We start from the raw sequence: 23,889 nt of genomic DNA, 5'->3' as shown, positions 1-23,889 counted from the left end.
ACAAAACACAGGAGAGGCTGCTGTGATCCTTTTTCTAACATTGAGATTAAACTGTTGAAATTTGTTTTGAGCCTTTTAAAGAAGAGGGGTGTGTGTGTGTGTGTGTGTGTGTACACACACGCATTCCTATATACCATTGGCAACTGAAAAGTGATAAAGTGCGTTATGCAATTGAAAATGCTCTTTGTATGAGTGTATTAGATACTTTTTACCTTTTAACCTTTATTAAATACTAGGCACTTTACATCTTTGTGGCGTTTCCTTTGCATCAAATGCCAAAATCAACCTTCCATCCTTCTCCTTTGCTGTGATATTGAAAACTGAGCAAAGTTCATATCAAATGCTTTGGGCAGCCCTTTGATAAAGCAACTTCTGCAGAGCCGAATTCACTTACATTTCCAAAATGTTCCCCCAAAATTATAAGGAGGAACAAACTTCCAAACCATCCGTTTGCTTCTATCACCTGAGACTATTTGCTTTGTGAGTTGTGCCTGCTCTCTGACTGCAGCATACACTTTCAGGATGGTACAGAAAGCCCTTTTGTTAGGGCTGCCATTCTGAATGATACCCCCAAGCCTGAATTTTCGACTTCCTTTGCCCACCGAAACTTCATGCATACTCAAAAGGAGAGCAAATGGTTTCCTTGTTCGCTGTCCTTCAACTCACAGGCACCCATTGTAGTCTATTTTCTAATCAGATCTTCTGAGCGTGTCTCAGAGATTCACCCCTTCTAAAGGACCGTATGAGTCATGCATGCTCTTTGGCTTCATTGCTGCTGGCACCCCCTTATATATTATGGAATTTGGGTCTTGACACCAACCTTGTAATATTTCTGTTTGACCTCAATGGAGTAAGAGCTCTTTGCCAACCACATTTTCAGTATGTGCATACATGCTCACAGTTCTCAAGTAGCCCTGCCCCTCCACCCACCTTTATTCCATTCTCCTCGCTTTGTCAATCTGGAAGTGAATAGACCTACTTGCAGGCAGGTGATTACTTGACAGTTTGTTTGCTTCTAGAGTCATGACAGTAGATCAGTTACATACTTATGATATAAAGGAAGCAATTGTGTCTTGGTGCAAGTGACAACGATGGAATTACAGGAAGTAATTTCACAGGCAAAACCTTTGAAAGCACCAGGATCTGATGGTTTTTCAAGCAATACACTATAAGAAGTTGCAGGATTATCTTATACAACCATTAAAGGACATTATGAATATGCTTTTAGATACAGGCGAGCTGCCAGAATCATGGAAGAATGCTTACATAACTTTGGTTCCTAAACAAGACATGTTAAATTGATTGTAAAACTAACAAAATGTATAAACTTGAAAAGTATAAATTTAAAAACTAAAAAAATAAAATAGTGTCTTGGTGCACAGAACACCATGCCTACCAGAACAACATCACATATAATCATTTCTGTTCTGCATTCCAAAGAAGAACATGATTTATAGCAATCTACTTGCCTGTTCCACCTTCTCATTCATGAACTCCCTTGACAACTGGGCATTTGTGCCCATTGATGGACCCTCTTACGGCTGTCAGTATGAAACTCAGCAATAATGGTTTCAAAGTATCAGAAGTATTACATGGGAAAGCCTAGAGCAAAATGTTCCACTGCTTTAATTATTATTATTTATTAAATTCCAATATCACCTTTCATCCAAAGATCCAGTTCACAGCATAACAATGCAAAATGAAAGCACAAAATAAAATGAAAACAAAGCAAGCCAATAACCCCCCCAACAGTATTTTTTTATTTTGCAATATAATTATTCAACAATACATAGTATAATAACAAACTGAAACAACCCCGCCCCCCACATGACACTAATGCCATTACAATGACCACACTATTAGATTCATGTTTGAAGGGTTCAAAAGGGTGGGTGGAAGAGTTGACCTTATAGGAACAGGAAATCATGGGACAGGGGAAATAAAAAGCCCTATAGATACTGTCCAGAAAGACCTAACACAGATATGGCTGCCTATCAGACAAAATTATCTGACTCATTATTACTGCTCAGCATAAAAGATGTACTATTAGATTATTGGGATGCAGCCTATGTGGGGCTGTCATTGAAAGGAGATTGGTAATTCCAACAAGTCCACAAGGTCGGTGGACCAGAAGTCACAGAAGCAAGTGATTTCCTTATTACATCAACTCTACCGACTTCCAGGTCACTTCTGGGCCCAATTCAAGGTACTGGTTAGGGTTAGGACCAGGTAACCTAAACAGCTTGGAACCTGCCTGTCTATTAAGCTCTGCAGGAGAGGCTCTCCTCCACATTCCATCAACATCTGATGCACTTTGAGCAGAGATGGAAGGGTTGTAGCTCAGTGGCACACCATTTGCTTTCCATGCAGACAATCCCAGGCTCAATCCTCCGAACCTCCGGGCAAGGTTGGGAATGTCATCAGTCTCAATCCCTGAAGAGCAGCTGTCAGTGTAGAGAATACTGAGCTAGATCGTTTAACTCTGTATAAAGCATTTTTGTTTTGTTTTGTTCCTGTATGTGTCCAGCCTCTGGATTATACCCAGAACAAACTTAGTTGGTCTCTAAGGTGCTACTGGACAATTTTTAATTTTATTTATTTATTTCGACTGTTTGTAGTATTTCACTTTAACTGGCTGCTGTGTTTTTGTTTTTTAAAAAACTTTTTACATACTTTTAATTGATTATGATGTATTCTATTTTTTGTGTCATTGTAGCTTGTCAAAAGTCACTCTTGGTATCTAATAAGGAAAACTGGGATATCAATTCTTACCATTTGTTTTTTTTAAAAAAAACATGTGCATGCATAATACTCAGCAAACACACCACGTTAATTAATGCAGCCTACTGTGTTTGGAAATGTGAAAGCAAACATGTGTTTGAATCCCTGCATATGGCAAATTTGGAGCCGGGAAATGGCAGGCAGGAAAGGTCTCAGGTTCCCACCTACACTCACTTTTGCTGCTCTCAGGCAGTGCTTTGCAAAGTAGCTTTCCACTGAAAGAGACAAAAGAAAGGCCATCATGCTATCAGTACATATGTGGGGCATGATATGTGTATTTTGGCCTCAGCTAACTAAAAAGACAGCATCTTAAAAAGTAGAGACATCACCTTGCCAACAAAGGTCCGTATAGTAAAAGCTATGGTTTTCCCAGTAGTGATGCATGGAAGTGAGAGCTGGACCATAAAGAAGGCTGATCGCTGATCGCCAAAGAATTGATGCTTTTGAATTATGGTGCTGGAGGAGACTCTTGAGAGTCCCATGGACTTCAAGAAGAACAAACCTATCCATTCTTAAGGAAATCAGCCCTGAGTGCTCACTGGAAGGACAGATCCTGAAGCTGAGGCTCCAATACTTTGGCCACCTCGTGAGAACAGAAGACTCCCTGGAAAAGACCCATTGTTGGGAAAGATGGAGGGCACAAGGAGAAGGGGACAACAGAGGACGAGATGGTTGGACAGTGTTCTCGAAGCTACCAGCATGAGTTTGACCAAACTGCAGGAGGCAGTGGAACACAGAAATGCCTGGCGTGCTCTGGTCCATGGGTCACGAAGAGTAGGACACGACTAAACGACTAAACAACAACAACTAAAAAATATATGGGTCGAGGTTATCACCTATGGAAGCTAAAGCTGTGAAAAGACCCAATATGGAGGTCAAATGGCCGAAATATTGGGAAATATTAGAGAGAGATGGAGACAATTGGAGATTGCAGAGTTTGGAGAAACTAAAAGACAAAGTGCGAGACTGGCTACATTACGCTCAGATTAAAGAGGTTTTAAATTGGATAAAAAGTTAGGATTCCAGGTGGAAAAATCGAAACTGGAAACAGAACTGTTAGAACCTAAGACTAAGGTACTCTCAAGAATGTATAACTTGTTGCTGAGGTGGAATACACAGGATGAAACGGTTAAATCAGCTATGATAAAGTGGGCACAGGACATTGGCTATAATATTATGTTTGCTGACTGGGAAAAGTTATGGACCACCGGTATGAAGTTTACGGCATGTAATGCCTTAAAAGAAAATATTATGAAAATGATATATAGGTGGTACATGACCCCAGTCAAGCTAGCAAAAATATACCACTTGTCAGACAATAAGTGTTGGAAATGTAAGGAAACTGAAGGAACGTTCTTTCACCTCTGGTGGACCTGCCCCAGGGTTAAGGCCTTCTGGGAAATGATATATAATGAGCTGAAAAAGGTATTTAAGTATACCTTCCCTAAGAAACCAGAGGCCTTCCTTTTGGGGATTGTTGGCCAGAGGGTGTTAAAGAATGATAGAACATTTTTTATGTATGCAACAACAGCAGCAAGGATACTCGTCGCTAAATATTGGAAAACTCAAGATTTGCCCACACTGGAAGAATGGCAGATGCAACTGATGGACTACATGGAGTTAGCAGAAATGACTGGCAGAATTCGAGACCTGGGAGAGGAAGCAGTGGAAGAGGACTGGAAGAAATTCAAGGACTATTTACAAAAGCACTGTAAATTATACGAGAGTTAAGAAGGATGAGAGATTTGAAAACAACTGGGCACCATAAAATTTGGTGAAAAGATTGCGAGAATGAGGGAATTTTATGAGAAAAATAGATTTTGAATAAATATTATGGTAAGATTAGAGATTTAAGATCTAGATAAAATTATTCAAAGTTAGGGACAAAATATTGGAAAAGTGTACAATAAGAATGGAAACAAGGTGATAATTTGCTGGTTAAGGTTCTATAAATTTGGAAAGTAGGAGTGAGAGACGCGAGGGAGTCCAATAATGAAGAGAAGGAACATTGTTTGTACTCTGTTATGTTGTTTTTTTCCTTTTTTTTCTTTTTTCCTTTCTTTCTATTGTAATAAAAAATCTTCAATAATTTTTTTTTTAATATATATATATATATATATATGCTTTCGTAGATTTTCACGGGTACAGGAATGCAGGTTTTGGTGTCCTCGGGTGTCTTCCCGTGTAAAAGTTGGGGTGTCTAGGCGACGTTTCGACGAGGTCTCACTCGTCATCTTCAGGCTGGTGCTTTCGGCTTCTTGTTACTGGAACAGAGCTCTGTTCCAGTAACAAGAAGCCGAAAGCACCAGCCTGAAGATGACGAGTGAGACCTCGTCGAAACGTCGCCTAGACACCCCAACTTTTACACGGGAAGACACCCGAGGACACCAAAACCTGCATATATATATATATATATATATATATATATATATATATATATGGGTCGTACCTAATGCTGCAGACTTGTGTGTGTGTACCTGTGTTTCCATCTCTCTTGATTCCTCACTGCACTCTTGTGTGCTTTCAAAGTCTGCTCCACAGGGTTGAGGGACCCATCAGGGAAGAAGGAGGGGAAGGAGACGAAACAGAAGTCCCACAGTGCGAACAGAACTATGAGCGCAGAGCGTCAGATACAACTCCATGTCCACTGCACAGTGCAATTTGCTTAAAAGCAAAACAAAAAAATCCCTACTTTACAAGGATTAGAGGTAGCAAGTGCTGATTTGTGTGGACTCCAAGGCTCTGAAACAAGATGCTTTGCTCTTAGCCTAAAAGCAGCACTGGGCATTTCTGTCTGATACTTGGGAGATACAAGGCAACTCGAAGATAAATTTTGTGAAGAATCTCATTCCAGTCATGCCTTCCTTTCCTAATTTCCCTTTTCACTGTTTTGTCTTCTTTTCCTTTTTCCTTGGGGAGCAGGGTGATTGATAGCCTAATCCAACGACTGTATTACAGCTGCCTCAAGTTGGACTCTTTTCCTTATCATTAGCAGTTAGCCTATGGTTAAATTCACAGCTCACTGCTTGGTACAACCCCTGAGATTTAAGGTTCTGGCCTTTTAGAAAATATTTAACATAAAATTGAAATCTTGACATACTCAGAACTCAGTTCGCAGCAAGGATTCCTTAATTAATCCAATGTACTGTGCCATTGTTCTATGTAATACTGTGCCACAGTGAACAACTATCCAGGCTCCAAAAGAAGTATAGCACTAAATTAAACAGACTCTGGCAGAATCTACATCCTAAGGTGTATTTCCCCCGCTTCCTGCACAAAGTAGATGATTTTGAATATTTAAATTCACTCTCAAGAAATGTTACTGGGGGTGGGAGGTGAGGGGGAGGAAGGATCCCGAATCCCATTCCCTTCTGACTGCAATTCTATTCCCAATTACTTAGGAGTAAGTGCTCTTGTACTTAATGGGGTGTAGGGATGTATAGGGATCCATTGTGATTTAGTTAACATATGAAAAGCCGGGTGGGGGCGGTTTGAATAAAAAAACCATACATACTAAAGAGAGATGCTGGGCAGCCAATAATGGAACTGTTTGAGCCAGTGAGTCCTCAGGTCAAATTAAGCTGCAGACATGAACTCGCCAGCTTGCCTAAGGTGAAATGCTTTTCTCAGCCGAAACACCCCATCTGCAATGTGCTGAGAAGAATACTGGCCCACCTTGCAAGGCTATTGCAAAATTTAATCAGGCTTTGAACCCCTGAAACACACCAAAAACGCTAAGTACTATTATTATTATTATTATTATTATTATTAAGCTTAAAAGTGTCTGAGAGAATGGTCTGCTGCTGTTTGTTGTGAAAATTAAGGTTAGAAATTCCAGGTAAGCCCACTGGCAGAGGAAGAGGAGTGTGGGAGGAGCGCACCACACCCAGCAGCACCATCCCCAGGGTGCCATTGCAGCTGTCCCCGCCCCCACAGGCGGTGCACCCCGCCCCCAAGACACGTGCCCCACCCCTGTGGGAGGCACACCCCGCCCCTGGGATGCAAGCCCCGCCCCTTAAAACAATGTCCATTCATTCTTCTTTAAGAATCTACTTAAGACTGCACATGTGTTGACAAAGGCTGCATGAAACACATGACTTGGTGGTTGTGTGGGAAGAGTTGCAAATTTTAAGGCTTCTTATTGATTTAAAAGAAGTGCTGATTGTGAGAAGATTCAGATTACATCCCTCGCCTTTTGAAAAACAGCAACGGAAGGGGACATAGCCCCTGGTCCGTGCTCCATAAACCTTTGCCCTGGTTCTTAAGTCAGTCGATGAGCTGCAAGCTTCTATGGAAATGGCAGCTGAGTCCCAGCTGAAAAATTATGCATCTCATAAGCTGCTATTCTGCTGAAATGTCAAGCTATGGCAGGCCTGTACCTCAAACTCAGCACTTGGCATTTTCCCTCTGTCTGCTTTGTTGCCATGAAGCAAACATGAACAGTGGGGATTAGTGTAGGGCAGGTAGCAGGCAAGCTCACTGTCAAAAATCTATTATTAGGACTCTGATCTCTTTCTGCACAGACCACTGACGGCAGTGCGTTGGAGGGGGTGGGGGGGGGAAGCGAGACGGCATGCAGTATGGCCCTAATGGAATAAAGAGAATTCTTTGTAAGTCTGTGTACATAATGCATGCAAATGAGCCGCTCTAATGGGCGAGCTACACTTAAGAGAAATAATAGCCCCAAATTAAAATCATATCCGATTTGTGTTGCAGCCCTGCTCTCCGAGTAGGCTTTCCGTAGCCCCCCGCTCTCCAAAGCAGGCTCTAACGTGCTCTTGCCTATTCTGTCTGATTCTCTCTCCAGGTGCAATTTACCTCCCACTAAAATAAATGGTAAAAGTCCAATTGATTTTAACCGCACTGAATTGCACCCTCTGCTCTCAGCGCGCATGCATATCACATACATTTCCTGCCTCACGATGGCTGGATTTCGATTCGTGTCTAATGACTAGAGCTGACATCACGTAATCAATAAACAACTTGTGACATAGAAAACAGAAAGCTCCTTGCCCCCCCCCCCCCCCCGCTTTCCAGCCAGGTCTCCACCAAGTGATGTGTCAAAGAATAATAATAATAGCAACAAAAAGCTGGTATTCCTTCAGCCTCTTTGCTCTTCAAATTAACGTTATCTGTTTCTAAGAGATTTAACATATATGGGTCTTATTGATAACAACATTTATTTTACTGTGTGTTTCGACGTAACAAATGATCTTCTTGGCACTTTGCTGTCAGGGTTTCCTCAGATGGTTTAATTACATTATTTGAAAGAGAGACATATTTTTAATATTGTTTTAAAGATTCATTTCCCCTGTTCAAATGAAAACCATGGCAGGAATGTTTTGTGTGTGGCCTCTTAAGGTGAGAGGCAGGATTGTGGGTGTTCTGGGTAAGAGTTAGTTGATGGTTTCGGGTTTTATGTGTTTTTTATTACATACCGAAACTATTGTAAACCACTCTGATATTTTTATGATATGGCAGTATATAAATATTTTTATGCATAAATAAATAAAATACCCCCAGACCCTTCAAACACAGAAATTAGTAGGGAATGGCAACACTTTATCCATCCCAACACTTTATCTCTTTTTAAAAAAAAGGTAAAGAGGTAAAAACACAATTAGGAATACTTTTGGTTAGGACCTGAATGGGAACATACCTAATTTGCCCAGTGATATCTGGAGCACCACAGGTTCGCCAACTTTGAGCTAGATAATAATGAGTCATAAGCAACACTATTTTCTAGAAAAAGAGGTGCTGGAACTCAGCGCAAACACCTTCCTCTTTCTCAATGGCGCCCACCTGAGAGGTGCCAGAAGTGCGTTCTGGCAAGTTCTGGCTAGAAAAAGAAAAGCTCTGATCATAATTGATTTATCATGTAGTAGGGCATAAAGTGGGATGTTTTCATGGTGAATGATTTTGGTTTTCTAAGGGTTTCATGTAGGATAATGTGCTGATGTTTTGTAAGGGTATGAATGGAATTTTCATTTTTGTTTGTTTGTTATACAAGTATGTTTTCTGACACTTAATGTAAATTGTCTTTTTGAAAAGTTGGCGCAAGGTGTAATTTCTGTATTAATTTTACATTCCTCTCGGCTAAAGAAAACAGCTTTTTGATAGTCACCAAACTCTGTGGCAGTCAGTTCTTTCCCATTCTGCTCAAGATAAAAGGATCCTCTCTCATTATATGTAGACAATGTGATTTTAATATCATATCCATTAATTAGATTAAGGCAGTTACTGTAGACTCTGTTATAATAAACAGGTAATTGCTAGCTTTTTAAAAAAAACAACAACCAAAACCATTCTGGCAAAAAACAACCAGGTGGCTAGTTACATGAGACAGGGCCTTTTTAATTGTGGCTCCCCATCACAGGAATGCTCTACCCAGAATATTGCTGCTGTTGCCAACCTCACAGGATGAAGACCTTTTTAGCTGCTCAGCCCAGTTAGATCTTCTGCCTTAAGTTTATGATTTGAAGATAAATTGTCACCTTGTTCTATTTTCTTGTTCTGTTTTCATAAGCTCCATTGTTTTCACCTATCGTTAGCTATTCTGAGAGATTTCCAGCTGGCATCTGTATTGTTCTTCTAGATATTTAAAATGAAGATTGGATGTTGCTAGCATCTCTGAACTCACCCACAGGAGTAGCAGATTTTGATGTAAATCTTTATTCCTCCCTTGTTCCTGAGGTAGATCTTCACTCGCCCCTTCATCCCTGACAAGAAAGGGGCACCATTTTGTGGTTTGCCTCAGGTGCCAAAATGCTTTGGGCTGGCCCTGTTGCTTGGGGTCCCAGGCCTGAGGTCCCCCATCTTGAAATATAATAATTTAATTTTGACTAAACTTTGGCTGCAGGTACTCACTTTACTAGACTAAATTGCAACCCAGGGGTGAGGAAAAGCCACCTAGGTCTGGTCATATAGTAATCCATTTATTTCAAGTCTGTCAGTATAGAGGAAACAGCTACATAATTTAAACAAATTATTGAAAAAAAGAAAAAATGGAGTTGCTATCTGGCAGTAAAATCCAAGTGAACTGAAGCAGAGAATTAATGGCAAACATGTCAACCCCAGCATTACACAGAGTGAACAATAACAAGAACAACAACAAAAATGTTACTAGTAGTAGTAGTAGTACCTGAGTACTCAGGTATTCCTGAAAATTTAACTTTTGCAGATTCCAATATGAACTGACCAGACCACTATCTCCCAGGCCAATGTGTGGAGCAGAACTTTATCCTTCAGATTTTCACTCCCCCCCCCAAAAAAAAAATGATGAATTTTTCTGCTCAAAACAATGCATTAAAATGCATTTTTAAATGTATGAGAAAACATACATTTAGAAAGGCATGTTTTGAGAAGGAAGAACAGGGTATTGATGTTGGTCAGGAACATAGATTTAGTTAGGATTATTTCATATTTTACACTTTCTTGCTCATGGAAAGTGCCCAGTCAGCTCCAATAAGGGAATGTGTTTTCACCAAAATATGAAAACTGCTCAAAATCTGGGTTTTAGGTGGGTCACACAAGGTCACACTGACTCATAAATCCTCAGATGTCTGACTAACCTTATCCTCTGGGTGCCAGCATGGACAATCCCCTATTTGTTATGTACTGCAGATGTGTTATATACTATGAGACCAAATCATGATTTTTATATAAATAATACTGTATGAACAAGGCTGTACTATATTATTCCTTAAGGAGAGAGAGAGAGAGCCCTCTTCCTATTGTGCAATATGGCTACCTGCCCTGAATTCTTAATAAAGGGTGGGCAAAATTCAAATAAATAATTTACATTATTTATAGATTTTCTTTGCTGCCATTCATTCTGAAAAATGGGCTTTTCTTTTTTCCCCTTTAAAAAAAATAAATAAATAAAGATCAACAGCCAGTAATGCGAACTATATTACTCTTACAAATCTATAATTTAGAGCTAATCCTATTAGAATAATTTATTTCAGTAATACAAAAATAGCATGGCAGCTTGCAAACAGCAGGCTGCCCACCTATAGAACAAATTGTAACCACAATTGCACAGCACAGAAATAACCGCAGCCAGACAGTTTGAACTATAAATCCTTTTAAGTGGAAAGCTTCCAAATAAAAAGTGCCTGTGTTCTGCTTTGCACTCTCAGGGCAATCCACGGGACAAATGCTGTTGGGATTATATTTTAAAACACACAGGCAGTCATGATGGATGGAGACTCGTGGCATTTTGCGTAGGGACATGCAAAATTCTCCGGGTGTGAGGGACTGGGGAGAGGAACAATGGTGGAGACCGCCTCCCCAGCCTGACACTTTTGGAGAAGAAGACGACAGTTCAGGATTACAACAGGGGTTTGAGGGAGGTCACAGCTCAGATGAAGGGGAAAGGTAGGAAATGATGGGAGAGGAGGAGGAGGATTCAGAGCTGGCTGGTTGGCTGACTGACATATTAGCACTAGAAAGCATTCCAGTCCCACCATCTCCCAAAACCCGGCGAGCCTTAAAAGTAGGAGAGCAAAGGACTCCGAAGCAAAGGAGCCTCAGTGCCACCCGTAGAAGAGATGACAAATGAGGAAGTGGGAGAGAAGGGGAGGGGAGATCTACTGGGGACAACGCCATTATTACAAGAGGCTGCATTTCCAAGCCTCTCTCTGTAAATATTGAATAAAAAGTAGATAGTAAGGACTTCTCCTTGTCTTATCTGTTCCTGGCAACCTGCAGTGGGGGTTGGTTCCTCTGCAGCCTGACACGGGCATTTCCAAGACAGATCTTCTCATACATAATAATAATAATTTTTATTTCTACCCCGCCCTCCCCAGCCAAGGGCGGCTAACACCAAATATGAAACAATTGATTGAAATACAGCTTAAAAAACAAGATTAAAATACAACATAAAAACATGAAAATGCAGCCTCATTTCAGTGGAAACTCAAATCCAAAACTTTTTGGGGGGATGAAAACGTCAAGTCTTTACCAAGGCTAACTATCCAGACTGGTCCTACATGGGCCAGAAAAAAAAGCCAGGGAAGTCCACAAAAAGGAGTTTCCAACACAGAAGGAGAAAGGAAAAAAGAAAGAAAGAGGGGGAGGGAATCCAAGCCAAAGGCCAGGCGGAACAACTCTGACTGAAACTCCAATTCCTGGGACCACCTAGGTCCAGCGGTGAGCCTGACTCATGCTCAGCAGCGCAGTCTTGCGCCCAACATTGAGGGGACCCAGCGCCGCACACTCCTGTGATGTCTCATATGCAATGCCTGTAAATCGTCGGGAGGAGGCTGAGCCCAGAGCCCAGCACAGTGTGGCTTCAATGACTAGTGGCTCCTCCTCTCTCATGCTCAGGAGGAGTCAGCCACTGATGTTCCACTATGCTCAGCCTCCTCCACCCTCTCAACAAATATTGAGGGGGTTGAAGACCCCTTCACCTCACCTGTGTTCATGTCTGAGCAGGCCCCAGTCTGATGGTGGCTTAAAAAAATTCACAGGTATGCAAACAACCCATGGGGTACCTCGATATTCCCTGGGGAGGAACCCAATGGGCTTTGGCCAGAACTTAAAGAGTCCTGCATTAGCCAGGTATCAGAAGACTGGTGAGTGAAGTAAGCACTTTCAGAACACCCGCCTGCTCCATCAGAAACACAACTTTTGAACAGATTTCTCCTTGGGTGGAAATCTACAGCACTGCTAGTGTTGTTTGTTCCTCAAGCTGTGGAGCCAAAGGGAGTGAGGCTGACCTGAGCCACTCTGCACCTTCCTCCTCCTCCTCCTCCTCCTCCTCCTCAGGCTTATATATACCGCAGCAAACTGGCTCTTTGGTACAAGAAGAGGAGTGTGCATACACATACCAAGCAACAATCTTGCCTTAATTTTCCCCAAGTTACTCCTGCACTGATTCAGAGACTGGGGTTATAGGAGGAAATAAGGTGAGATGGATGCCCTAGCTTGCCATCGTACAGATGGCCATCAGTCTGTGATCTACTTGTGCATACAACAGCAGGCAGGGAGTCTCACTAAGCTCATGGACACAGCAACGCTTGCAGAAGTCTAAAATGTTCTCTCTGTCTATTCATGTGAGCAGGTGCTTGGGGGACAGCCAGCAGAACTCACAGGAGCAAGAAACATGGAGTATTAACAAGTTCTACTAGGCAAAGTGTATTAGTGTCTCTTGACGAAGATAGCACACACATTTTCATTCACAGGTATCCTAAGGGGTGAAGTTCCTTCTGGCTCTCATACTGGAAAAGCCAGACCCTAGTGAAAGCTGAAGCCCTGGGCAACACAAAGAGCCTGAGCTAATAAAAGCCAGAAGGCTTATACCCCCTTGCAGCAACACTTCAGAACAGGCAAAGCATGCTTGTTTGTTTTTGGCATTTAGCTATTGCCCTTTCGGCACAAGGGCTCTCAGAGCAGCTTAAATAATCAGTATTAAAGCAGTCCCTGCTCTCAGCATAGCAATCTAAATGACATGACACACAAGGAAAAAGGAATGGGAGGGAGGAGGGGAAAGCAAGCACAAGCTCTTAAAGTTACAGCTGAATGACTGTTTGGCTCTCTTTTGAATTGGTTTACCCCAACCTAAATTTGGATTTTTTAAAATGAAGTTAATAAAAATCTAGGATAACTTATTGGTCAACTATCAACTTTTTTCTGAAAGCTACCATGCTTAAGAGCTGAATGAATGAGCTGATCCCCTGCTTATCACTCTCCCATTCAGTGGTGTGTGGTCAGTGGACTGGGGGGGGTCTAGGCTAGCCCCCTACAGGGGCAAAGGAAGGAGAACTGCCCCCCTGGAACGGGATGTCGGGGGCGGGGCAAACCACCTGGCGTGCATGTGTGTGCACTTCTACGTACTGCACATGCGCATGTCGCTATGTACCGCGTATGCATGTGTGCTGTATAGACAGTGGCGGGATCCTCTGCTCATGACTGCAGCAGCAGCAGCAGGATCCCACCGTCGTCTGTAAGGTGCTTGAGCGTCCGTAAGGCAGCGAAGGGTGCAGCCACGAGCAGAGGATCCTTCGCATATGGCTGCGGCGGAGCAATGGTGGCGGCTCGCGCCGCTGCGCCCGGGAAGGTGAGTCCCCCATGGGGTGCCTTCTTGTCACCCCCTCAGATATGGCACCCAGGGCAGACTGCCACCCTGCCCCCTTCCTCCACCACTGGTCCCCTAAATGTTCCCCTGGCACCTCCTTCCCAAAGCCCGGGAAGCTTCTGCTGGCTTAGGGAGGGAAGATCAATTCCAACGCACATGACATCAGGACGTCAAGATGTCATGAACGTGACGTCTCCCTGCCCATCGCCTTCGCAAGCTGTTGCCTCTGGCCTTAAACGTTCCCCTACGAAAAATTTCACCACTCCTCCCATTGAGAACAATGAGACTTGAACCTCTTAAGCTTGGTTGCCCTGCTTAATCTCGCTCTCCCACTCTCCTCCCCTGTAAATGCTGGACATTTAAAGCCTTGCTACAAAAGAAAAGAAAAGGGCGGAAGGCTATCTATTACTGTTTTCAATACTCTTTAAGTTCAGCTTCGAAAATCTCTCACCCTTTCCCCACAGACCAGGAGGGTTCCAGTTGCGAGTGATATTCCCTTGCTCCCCAAAGAGGTGAATTTCCAACCATGAAAGCAGAGCTTTACTATGGAAATGGGGACAGCCTTGGGAAAGCGCAAGGAGTCCAGGTACTGCTGTAATCTGTACTATACACATACTTAAAAATTTGTGCTGTGGAGGACACGCTTTTCATCATGCAGCAATTTTATAGTTTTATTGGTCTGACATTGCCATGAAGGAATTCAGAAATGGCAGCTTAAAATGAAAGAAAGGGGGGGGGGGAATACCACCGAACGGCGTTACTTATATAAAATACTACTGCAATAGTTCTTTTATTAATTTTTAATGTGCAGCACCCTCTGTGACCTCTTTTATTCTTTCGCTGTCAACATGGCAGACTGGGAAAAAATTGAAGCGGGATAATAAAGCCTAGGAAGTCCTTAAAACCCAAGAGAACACACGTGGGTTTCCTCTTCCTCTCCTGTCCGTCTGTCTGCATCTCAGTCTCTTTGCGCACACTTGACGCGCACAGAGATTAAACCGAATGGCTCTATTTTTGCCTCAAGCTAATGCCTTTCTTTACATTTCTATATTCACTTTAAATACTGCCTATTAAGCACAAAAGTGTATTTATCAGTGCAAGGCTATGGACCAATTTACTGCAGTAAACGATTTCCATACATTTATAAGTCAATTAAAACACACACACACACACGACACACTCAGCAAGATAATCGCCACAGGACAGCCTTCCTGTTTTTGACACACAATAGAACTACATGAAAGAAAGCTGTTTCCTTTTGTCTGTCCGGCCTGATTCAGCTGCATTTTGCTTGAACAGTGGGGCACCATTATGCGATGAATATTTACCACTGTTTATATCTCCAAGGAGACTAATCTCCATACCACTACAGTCCAGAAGCTCACGGCATTTTCTCGGCAGGACCAGGTTCATGTTGTCACAGCAACTGAGGGCACGGGGTCAAACAGATTAATCCATCAGTGAAAATAAAGCATGGCACGGGTGCACCACAACTCCCCCCACGCCTCCGACAGAGGGTTTGAAATCATGTTTTGTGCAGGCACCCACTGTAGTGTGTGTGTGTGTGTGTGTGTGTGTGTGTGTCACAAAGGAGTGAGGCAGAGAAAAAAATTAAATTGGGGAGTGTGGTTTCACATCCCTGGGGAAGCCACTTATGGAAACATGGCGGGAAGGTGGATTTTGAGAGGGAGACAGATGCCAAGTGCAGCACATAAAGAATTCCCACGATGCATTGGGAATGCTTGTATTTTCCTCTGGTGGTGCCCTTTGATTAGCCTCTGTCTAACATGTGGCCTGACAACTGTGACAGAATGAAAAATTCCAGGAAAACTGTGGGTCGCAAGAGAAAAGAGATTTCCCCCTTCCTCGGGGTTGACCCTATCACTGCCTTTCGTTGCAGTGTTTCACCATTAAGGAAAGGGCAGCCCAAGAGTGTTCACACTCAATCTGCTCCATCTGTCATGACTATTAGGGAACACACTGGCCTGCAAAGAAGCACGGAGAACAGAGCAGGCACAATGCCCCTAGCCGTGCTGAAAGTACCGCCTGATCTTTCGCTGGCCCCAGAGGAGGCGTTGTCGTCGGGAAAGGGCAACACTTACCTGACACTCCGCCGTAGGTAGTCCTCTTCCCCAGCCCGACAGCTGGCCAAGGTGTGCCATCTGCTCTCAGTCCCATCAGCCCTGACACGGTGTTGGTGGCTGTAACACCATCTGCGCCACCTGAGGACAAATTTAGGGACAGACTTAATAAGCTGGAAAAGAGATGCTGGAAGTTATCCCACAGCGGTAGCGCAAGAAGACCATAAAGCCAAGTCAGCCTTTCTTTCTAGCCATAATCCACCCTCAACCAATTCGTTGTCCTCATATCATTATTTTTTTAATTACAAATTTAGAATTTGTAGAGTGCATTTCAAATACAGTGATACCTCTGGTTTTGAACGGGATCCGTTCCGGAGGCCCGTTCGCAACATGAAAAGCCCACAACCTGAAGCGCCATATCTGCGCAGGTGCGCGGTGCGATTTGGCACTTGTGTGCATGCGCGGAGTGTGATTTAGTGCTTCTGTGCATGTGCGAGCAGCGGAACCAGGAAGTAACCTTTTCCGGTACTTCAGAGTCAACGCGGGACGCAACCTGAAAAAACGTAACATGAAGCAAACGTAACATGAGGTATGACTGTATCCCAAGGATGTCACACAGAGTAATCTTTACAGCAGCTACTCTTGTCATGGAGCAGGGATTGCTTGCAGCTCCTGGCTAGTGGCTGTGGTCAGAGAAGGGCTGTGGCTCATTGGTACAGCATATGCATGCAGAAAGTCCCAGGTCCATTCCCGAACATCTCCAGGTAGGACTGGGAAATAGCTGAAGGTACATTCTTTCACTTTTGGTGGACATGCCCAAGGATTAAGACATTCTGGGAGATGATCTATAGTGAAATGAAAAAGGTATTTAAATATACCTTCCTGAAGAAACCAGAGGCCTTTCTCCTGGATATGGTCGGCCAATTGGTGCCAAAGAAGGACAGAACTTTTTTTATGTATGCAACAACAGCAGCAAGAATACTCATCGCGAATTATTGGAAGACACAAGATTTACCCACCCGGGAAGAATGGCAGATGAAGTTGATGGACTACATGGAACTGGTGGAAATGACTGGCAGAATCCGAGACCAGGGAGAAGAATCGGTGGAAGAAGACTGGGAAAAGTTTAAAGACTATTTACAGAAATACTGTAAAATTAATGAATGTTAGAAAAATGTTGGAATGAAGTTACATGGCTTTAGTAGAAATGTTATAAGGAACTGCGTACAAATAGATATTAATGTATTAAAGGGTTAGAACATGTTAAGAAGAATTACTGAAACAGTTAATTGAAGTGGAATACAAAAAGGGAGGTGTGAGGAGGTCGTTGAAACAAGTGAATGAAAGATAAGATATTGAAACTATTGGATGTATTTTAAACTGTTGTTGTTTTGTTATGTTAATTCAATGTTTTAGTGTTATTGTTATGTAGTGTCTTTGTTTTTGTATTGTATTGTATTGTTTTGTTTAATTCTTTTGCTTTTTTCTGTAATCTTTAAACTGTTAATAAATATTATTTAAATAATAATAATAATAATAAAAGGACTGGGAAATAGCTCTGCCTGAAATTCTGGAGAGCTGCCATCAGTCAGTGGAGAAATACTGAGCTAGATGGACCAAGAGTCTGACAAGGAAGGTTTGCATGTTCCTATGTCAAGCGCACACTTGATAACAAACCCATGTTTACTTTGATGTAATGCTGGAAATAGTCCAAAAATCTGAGGGATGCAGCCAGGGAACCCTCTGTGCTCTGGCCTTCTCAAGTGGCCTTTCAGAGGGTACACTATTGTCCGACTCCAATATAAATCAAGCCCCCCCCCCCCATGGAGAGATACCTACAAGGGGAATACATGTAAATTTTGTAAAATCTTTTGATGAGCAAATGATGAGTGCTTATGAAGAGTTGCAATAGGATTAACCAAAATAGCATGGTTTTACCTAATTGTTTTGACTGGCCATTCACACAAGGGCTTAACCTTTGACCGCAGTTTACGCATAGACAATCCGATGCATTTAAAGATTATTTCGTGTTTTCTGGATTTTATGCTGGAAATTGACTGCATGGCTGAATCGTAATCCAATCAAATGTTAGCCCCCACCCCCAGTGGCCAATTGCATAGGAGATGGAGGGAGGCATGTTGGGTGAGTGTTGAGGAAAGCTATCCCACACCTCACACTATGTAGAATAACTTACAATTATATTATCCATGCACAAACACAATGATACTATCCTGGCTGTGGCTAGGTTCCTCTCGGAAGTAATAAGAAACAGAAACCTACACACTCTGGATAAAACATAACAACTGCATTGGAACCCTTTTCCCGTATTTCTGTTTTATTTTCCTTTTGACAATGTTTTTGTGGGTCTTTGGACTGAAATAAAGAATGTGTGTATATCCTCCATGCTGTCCCTTTGTTTAAGCAGGATAACGAAACCAATAAGAGCTAGCCTTTTTAAGGACATAATATATTGACTAAGAAACAATCTGATTATCATTTGCATCAAACAAGCAATGATTTACAATTTTGTATTTCCTTTGAATAAAACAACCATAAGCAAAGCAATCTGGATTTTTTGGGGGGGAGGGTTTTTCCCCATGTCTCTCAAAAGGTTAGTGCATCAGTTTCTGTTCATGGGTTATATGCTAGCTGGGTCTTCATGAAGTGGAAGAATGGAGTACCCTGTCTCTTAGCTGCTCCATGCCGACATCTAGACTATGTGATTCTCTGCCCTCCCCCCTTTTAAGGAGAGAAAAGAATTCTATGAGCCAGGAATACACGTGATCAGGTATCAGCATGGGGTGCTTGGTTTATGTGTGAGGGCATCTGTAGGTCCAGAATCAGGGATTGACATGATCAAACACCTGCTGAAGCCCACATCCCACTGAGGGCTCCACTATCGAGGTCCCCCTTCCAGATCTGCTCCTCTTCTTCCTCACCATCACCACCCACTTGCTCACCAGCCCTCCCCTTCTGGTCCAAATGGAGTAATGCAAATGAACAGTGGTGGAAAATAAGGAGGAGGGGTTGCCACAACTCTTTGTTTGTACTCTGCCTGGCAAATGAGAGCAGGCGGCAGCAATGGTGAGGAGGAGGAGCAGCATCTAGTGGCGCAGGCAGTCAACCTGGTGCCTTCAAGATATTTTGGACGACAACTCTCACCAGCCCCAGCTAGCATGGCCAAATAGTCAGTGAAGCTGTGGGTTTAGGGAGTTGGAGAAAGTTGCACTAAGGGATTGAGACTTGCACAGAGAATAGGATGGACTAAGGGTGTCTTGCCCCCCTTCCACTTCAACCCCCTCCCCAAAAAAAGACAGCCCTGGAAAAGAAAAGATGACACGGCCTCCTTCATCAGGTGAAGGCCCAGATACTGTATGAACCAGTGGCATCCCTTCACATAAGTTTCTCAGTGAGAAAAGAGGGCGAAAATGAAAATGGCAAATGTCTCGTGTCCCTTAGTAGATTTCTCTTGCTACAACGCCACTTACATGTCCTGATTAATCAAGCTGTGAGCTTATATGACAGGGAGATGCCAAAACATCTGAGCTTGTTACCTTCTTGGGAAGCCCTCGCAATGCTCACAATATCCGTGACATTTGGGGTCAGCTTGGCAAAGAAAGGAATCCGAACAGCTTGCCTCACCCAGCGACAGATGTTGCGCACCAGCTCTGGATCCTGTTCAAATAGGTCAGATAAATACAGTGCATAATTAAAAGTAATGTGATCAAAACTTTCCAACAATCTGCTGCACTGTGGCTTGCTGAAATGATACTTAAATGCTCTGCTTTGCCTCATTATCTTAAGCTGTATCTGCATTCCTTCTTCCCAGGCCAAGGCAGCAGGAAAAGAATGCCTGCCATATATTTGATACCTAAAAATAAAACTTAAGAGGGCTGGCAGTATGATGCCAGGATTGCTCAAGCTCTCACTGTGGACAGCCATAAGTATCAGCTAGTTGAATGCCTCAAAACTGTGTTGAAACAAGTGCATGGCCTAGGGCTGGGGCTGGTTTTTTTTTGGGGGGGGGAGGGCTTTCAAAAATGTGAGCCTCCACTTTGAAAACCCCCCACAAAACCTTATGACTTGTTTTAAGTGAATCTAGAACCTGTGTTGATCCTTGAAGTGGGTTGCAGTAGGTCACAAACACAGATGCCCCCCCCCTTGCCAATTCTTCTCTCTCACACAGCCACTTTGCAAGGGTCAAATAGTGCACTGAAAAGCACTAGGATATCTGGATTTATTTTTTAACATGATCAGATTTCATTTTATTAAAATGGCGCAATAAGTTGAACAGCTTTAATTTAACCATATAAGATTGTTTGTATGTAAGATTTAGCTATTCCGTACTGAGGAATTATGATGAGCTGCACATATATCACAGAAAGGTTAAACGCCACAAATAGGAAGAGAACGTATTTACCATGGCTGCACCATGAGTGAGCAATTTCACAGCAATGCACAAGTCCAAGCAGAATGAAACCTTAACCGCAGACAAAAACATCTCATACCAAACTGAAACAAAAAGTCCAAGGCATTTCGCCTACTCAGACTATTTATATTTTGATTATTCTGTAGCCCAGAGCCAGCCAACTGGTAGACCCTTGGAGGGGTATGGACCCAAACATGACGGTGTCTATTTTTATCTGCCCTCCATGGAAGTTGCCATTTGTATTCAAAATGTTTCCCCACTGTTGCATTTTTAAGAAAACAAAGAAAAGTAACCAAAATGTATGAAATTCCACACTTGTGATTACACTTCAAAATTTCATATGAACCTGTATGCAACCTGTACATCTAACTTCTGTAGGGCAGGGATCAGGGATCTGTGGCTCTCTAGGGGATGTTGGACTTTCGCTCTCATTAGCCTGGCAAATGGACAGGGACAGTGGGAGTTGCAGTCCAATAGCATCTGCAGGGCAACAGGTTCCCCATCACTGCTGTAGGTAATGCTATTCCTGAGTACAGGTGATTTTGAACAGTGAGCCCCCTACTACTAAGCAGAAATTTGCTTTCAGGTCTGGTGCCAGCATCTGGAATCCTACCAGGGCCTAAATCCTGCCACACAAGGCACTGCATGGCTACAAGCTGCCACCTTAAATTTCCCACAATGCAGCATTCTGTGGCACTGTGAGACGTCTAAAATAGTGCCTTGTAATCACCTGCCACTACCACTGGTGAAGTACATTTCCGCCCAGCGCCAACATAGAAGGGGTCCCACGAAGGGCACTTTCCTGCTGGGCTGTGAAAGCTCAGGCTACTCCTGTTTATTATGTAATTTGTCCTGCGGTCAGTTTGTGAGGGGGGTGGGAAGACACTTCAGACCCAAGGACCCGGGTCTGGAGCATACAGTGGTCCTAGAGAACTATCCCGGAGGTAATCAAGGCCATTTGAGCCACAGGAGTCTCCAATAAACTAAACAACATGAGTTGACAAAGACGTATTAAGCCTCCCCCCCCATACCTCCCTCCCCTAAATAGCTCCTAAGCACAGTTATTTTGGAGAGGTCAAATGGTTTTTCTGAACACTCATCTCCTTTGAAGAACGGTTCAGGATGACAAAAAGCTAAATGGGGAAGAAGAAAAAAATCAACTCGCTCTCTTTAAAGCTAGAAATAGAAATCTTCAAGCACTTACTGCCCTCGTGGGACAGCCATCTTTTAGAGGACAATCAGCTATCTGTTCTATTGATAATGGCTCTATAGTAGTAATGCTCTTTGATTCCAGAGCATGGAACAGTCTTTCACTTTATTACTCTGTAATAAGTTTCTCCCTCTTGTGACAGCTACTGAAAATGCCTTTTGATACATTATGTTAAAATCGGCAACACCGATTTCGTGACTAATATGATCTTAATGAGTTAAAAAGTTCTGAGGAGAATGATAAATAATTTATCCCAAAACAAACCGTACGAGCGCGCCAGTCGTGTGTCAGCTAGATCCTTTCCTATAATTATTTACATGTATTCCTTCCATGCTCTTTGCTGAAGTTAATTAAATTTGTCATAAAGAAAGAGGCCTCTGATGAAAGGGCGTATCGTCACAAAAAAAACAGCCGATAACCAGATTTAGATATAGGTTGAATTTGCACATAAACACTAAGCCAAACCATGGCTGGCTTAGTGTGAATGTGGAGGCATTCAAGGCAGAGATTGCAGCCATTTTACTCCTTCTGGGTCCGTTTAGCTCAGTGTGGAGTGGCAGTTGAGCCAAGGTTTGGCTTGGTGTGTCTTCTGTTGGTGCTTAAACACTTTCCTCCTTAACTTTGGCTTTGGTGTCACACCGCCCTGAGCTAAAGGACGAGGGAAAAAAAAAATAGGTGTGAGCTCTTCTCTGGGATCCAGCATGTTTGTGTAGTCTTGGTAAGCCGTACTTTTGGCTTGCTGTGCTGTGCAAACCTGACCACTGTGATCCTAATCTGATAAAACCATCATTTATCAGACCAAGAAAGACGTTTGTATTGAACAGATGTAACATTTTAAGTGCAGTGGAAATAGCTCAAATGAGCGTATCTGTTTTCAGGGTAGTCAACGTATGTCAAACCACTTCCATCACATTTAAATGTTATGTCTGCGTCTTCAGCCTGTGGTAAGCATCACTATATTTAAACCACTGCTGGCTGACTTACAGTGCAGAGCGCTATCTTACAATATTCTGATAATGGAGCATCCATAAATAATAATGTGTTCCATTGCTCGTCCTTGCATGGGTCTTGGGTTATTCCTCAGCAATGCACCTTCCTCTTTATTGAATTAAGAGATTTCTTTGCTAAGGTTTCAATGGAGAACAGGTGACCTGTGCTTTTGATTGTTGAGAACAGCCTGTGTGGTACCATTGTGAAGAGACACTGAAGTCAGAGTAGTATGGGACTGTAGAGTGCTGGGCTTGCATTGTAGTTGTTGTTGTAGTAGTAGTAGTAATAATAATAATAATAATAATAATAATAATAATAATAATAATAATAATTTATTCATAACCCACCCAGCTGGCTGGGTTTCCCCAGCCACGCTGGGCGGCTTCCAAAAGAATTCATGATGATGATGATGATGATGATGATAAAGCAGCGATAAAGCACCAGACATTAAAAACTTCCCTAAACAGGGCTGACCTTACAGCAGCCTTTCTCAACCTGTGGGTCCCCAGATGTTGTTGAACTACAACTCCCATCACCCCTAGCTAGCAAGGCCAGAGCTCAGGAATGATGGGAGTTGTAGTCCAACAACATCTGGGGACCCACAGGTTGAGAACCGCTGCCTTACAGGATTATTTTGAGGACAAAATGGGCCCAATCCTATAATATACTGGATTTCTTGGAGGAACAGAGAGATAACAATAATAACAACAATAATTCAAGAGCACGGCTATCCATAGGGGCTCATTTTCTATTTTACCCATTTCACAACAAAATGCTTGCTATGTGCAGTTATAATTCCCAGGAAATTTCTGGAAAAGGAAAGCAAGTGCTTCCCGATTAGGAATAATAGTGGATATGAGCAGAGCTTAAAGAGGAGGATGTGTTATGCTTTTGATCTGCAGCTCCCGTTTAGCAAAACTTCGGGGGTATTTCCCTCCCCCCCCCTGTTGTGTTTTGAACGCTTTAATAATTAATCGTAGGCATTCAAAGACACATGCCTTGCACATCGGCAGGGCCTAAGGTGTATTTACATGAACGGCGCCCTTCCCAGACTTAGGTCTGCACATTTCTAGCTAATAAAAATGGTGATCTCCCCTGCACATGCAGCTTTCATGAAATATTCATGAGAGCTGCACCGGCGTTTCGAAAGCAGCTGCATCCTTGCGACTTCCATTGCTCGCTTATGAATATCCTGATGGGACCCACTTTAGAAGACAGAGAACCTCCAGAAGGTACAAATCATACAGACTTTCGTGATAATTTTCTTCAGCTTAGGCATTTTAACAATAATGGGGAGAATATCTGTATTATAAGCAAA

The 23,889-nt window shown here is 42.7% G+C and overlaps 1 protein-coding gene across 5 annotated transcripts in view; it reads right to left on the bottom strand.

Moving 5' to 3' along the window:
* DPYD (dihydropyrimidine dehydrogenase) overlaps positions 1-23,889 on the bottom strand; it is a 495,490-nt gene that overhangs the window by 90,267 nt on the left and 381,334 nt on the right. For 4 of the 5 annotated variants that reach the window (XM_083743288.1, XM_083743286.1, XM_083743287.1 and 1 more), the window contains 2 exons: positions 19,497-19,617; positions 15,964-16,083 (listed from right to left, as the gene is read on the bottom strand). In XM_083743288.1, coding sequence (XP_083599414.1) covers positions 15,964-16,083; positions 19,497-19,617 — 241 coding nt within the window. Of the gene's footprint in view, positions 1-4,962; positions 5,057-15,963; positions 16,084-19,496; positions 19,618-23,889 lie in introns of those variants that run through there. The other variant, XM_083743291.1, reaches the window with a different exon arrangement.

This window comes from Podarcis gaigeae (genome assembly GCF_964106915.1).
Source record: "Podarcis gaigeae genome assembly, chromosome: 6".
Lineage (NCBI taxonomy): Eukaryota > Metazoa > Chordata > Lepidosauria > Squamata > Lacertidae > Podarcis > Podarcis gaigeae.
Note: the sequence above shows the minus strand (reverse complement) of the source record. Positions and strands in the feature narration are given on the sequence as shown.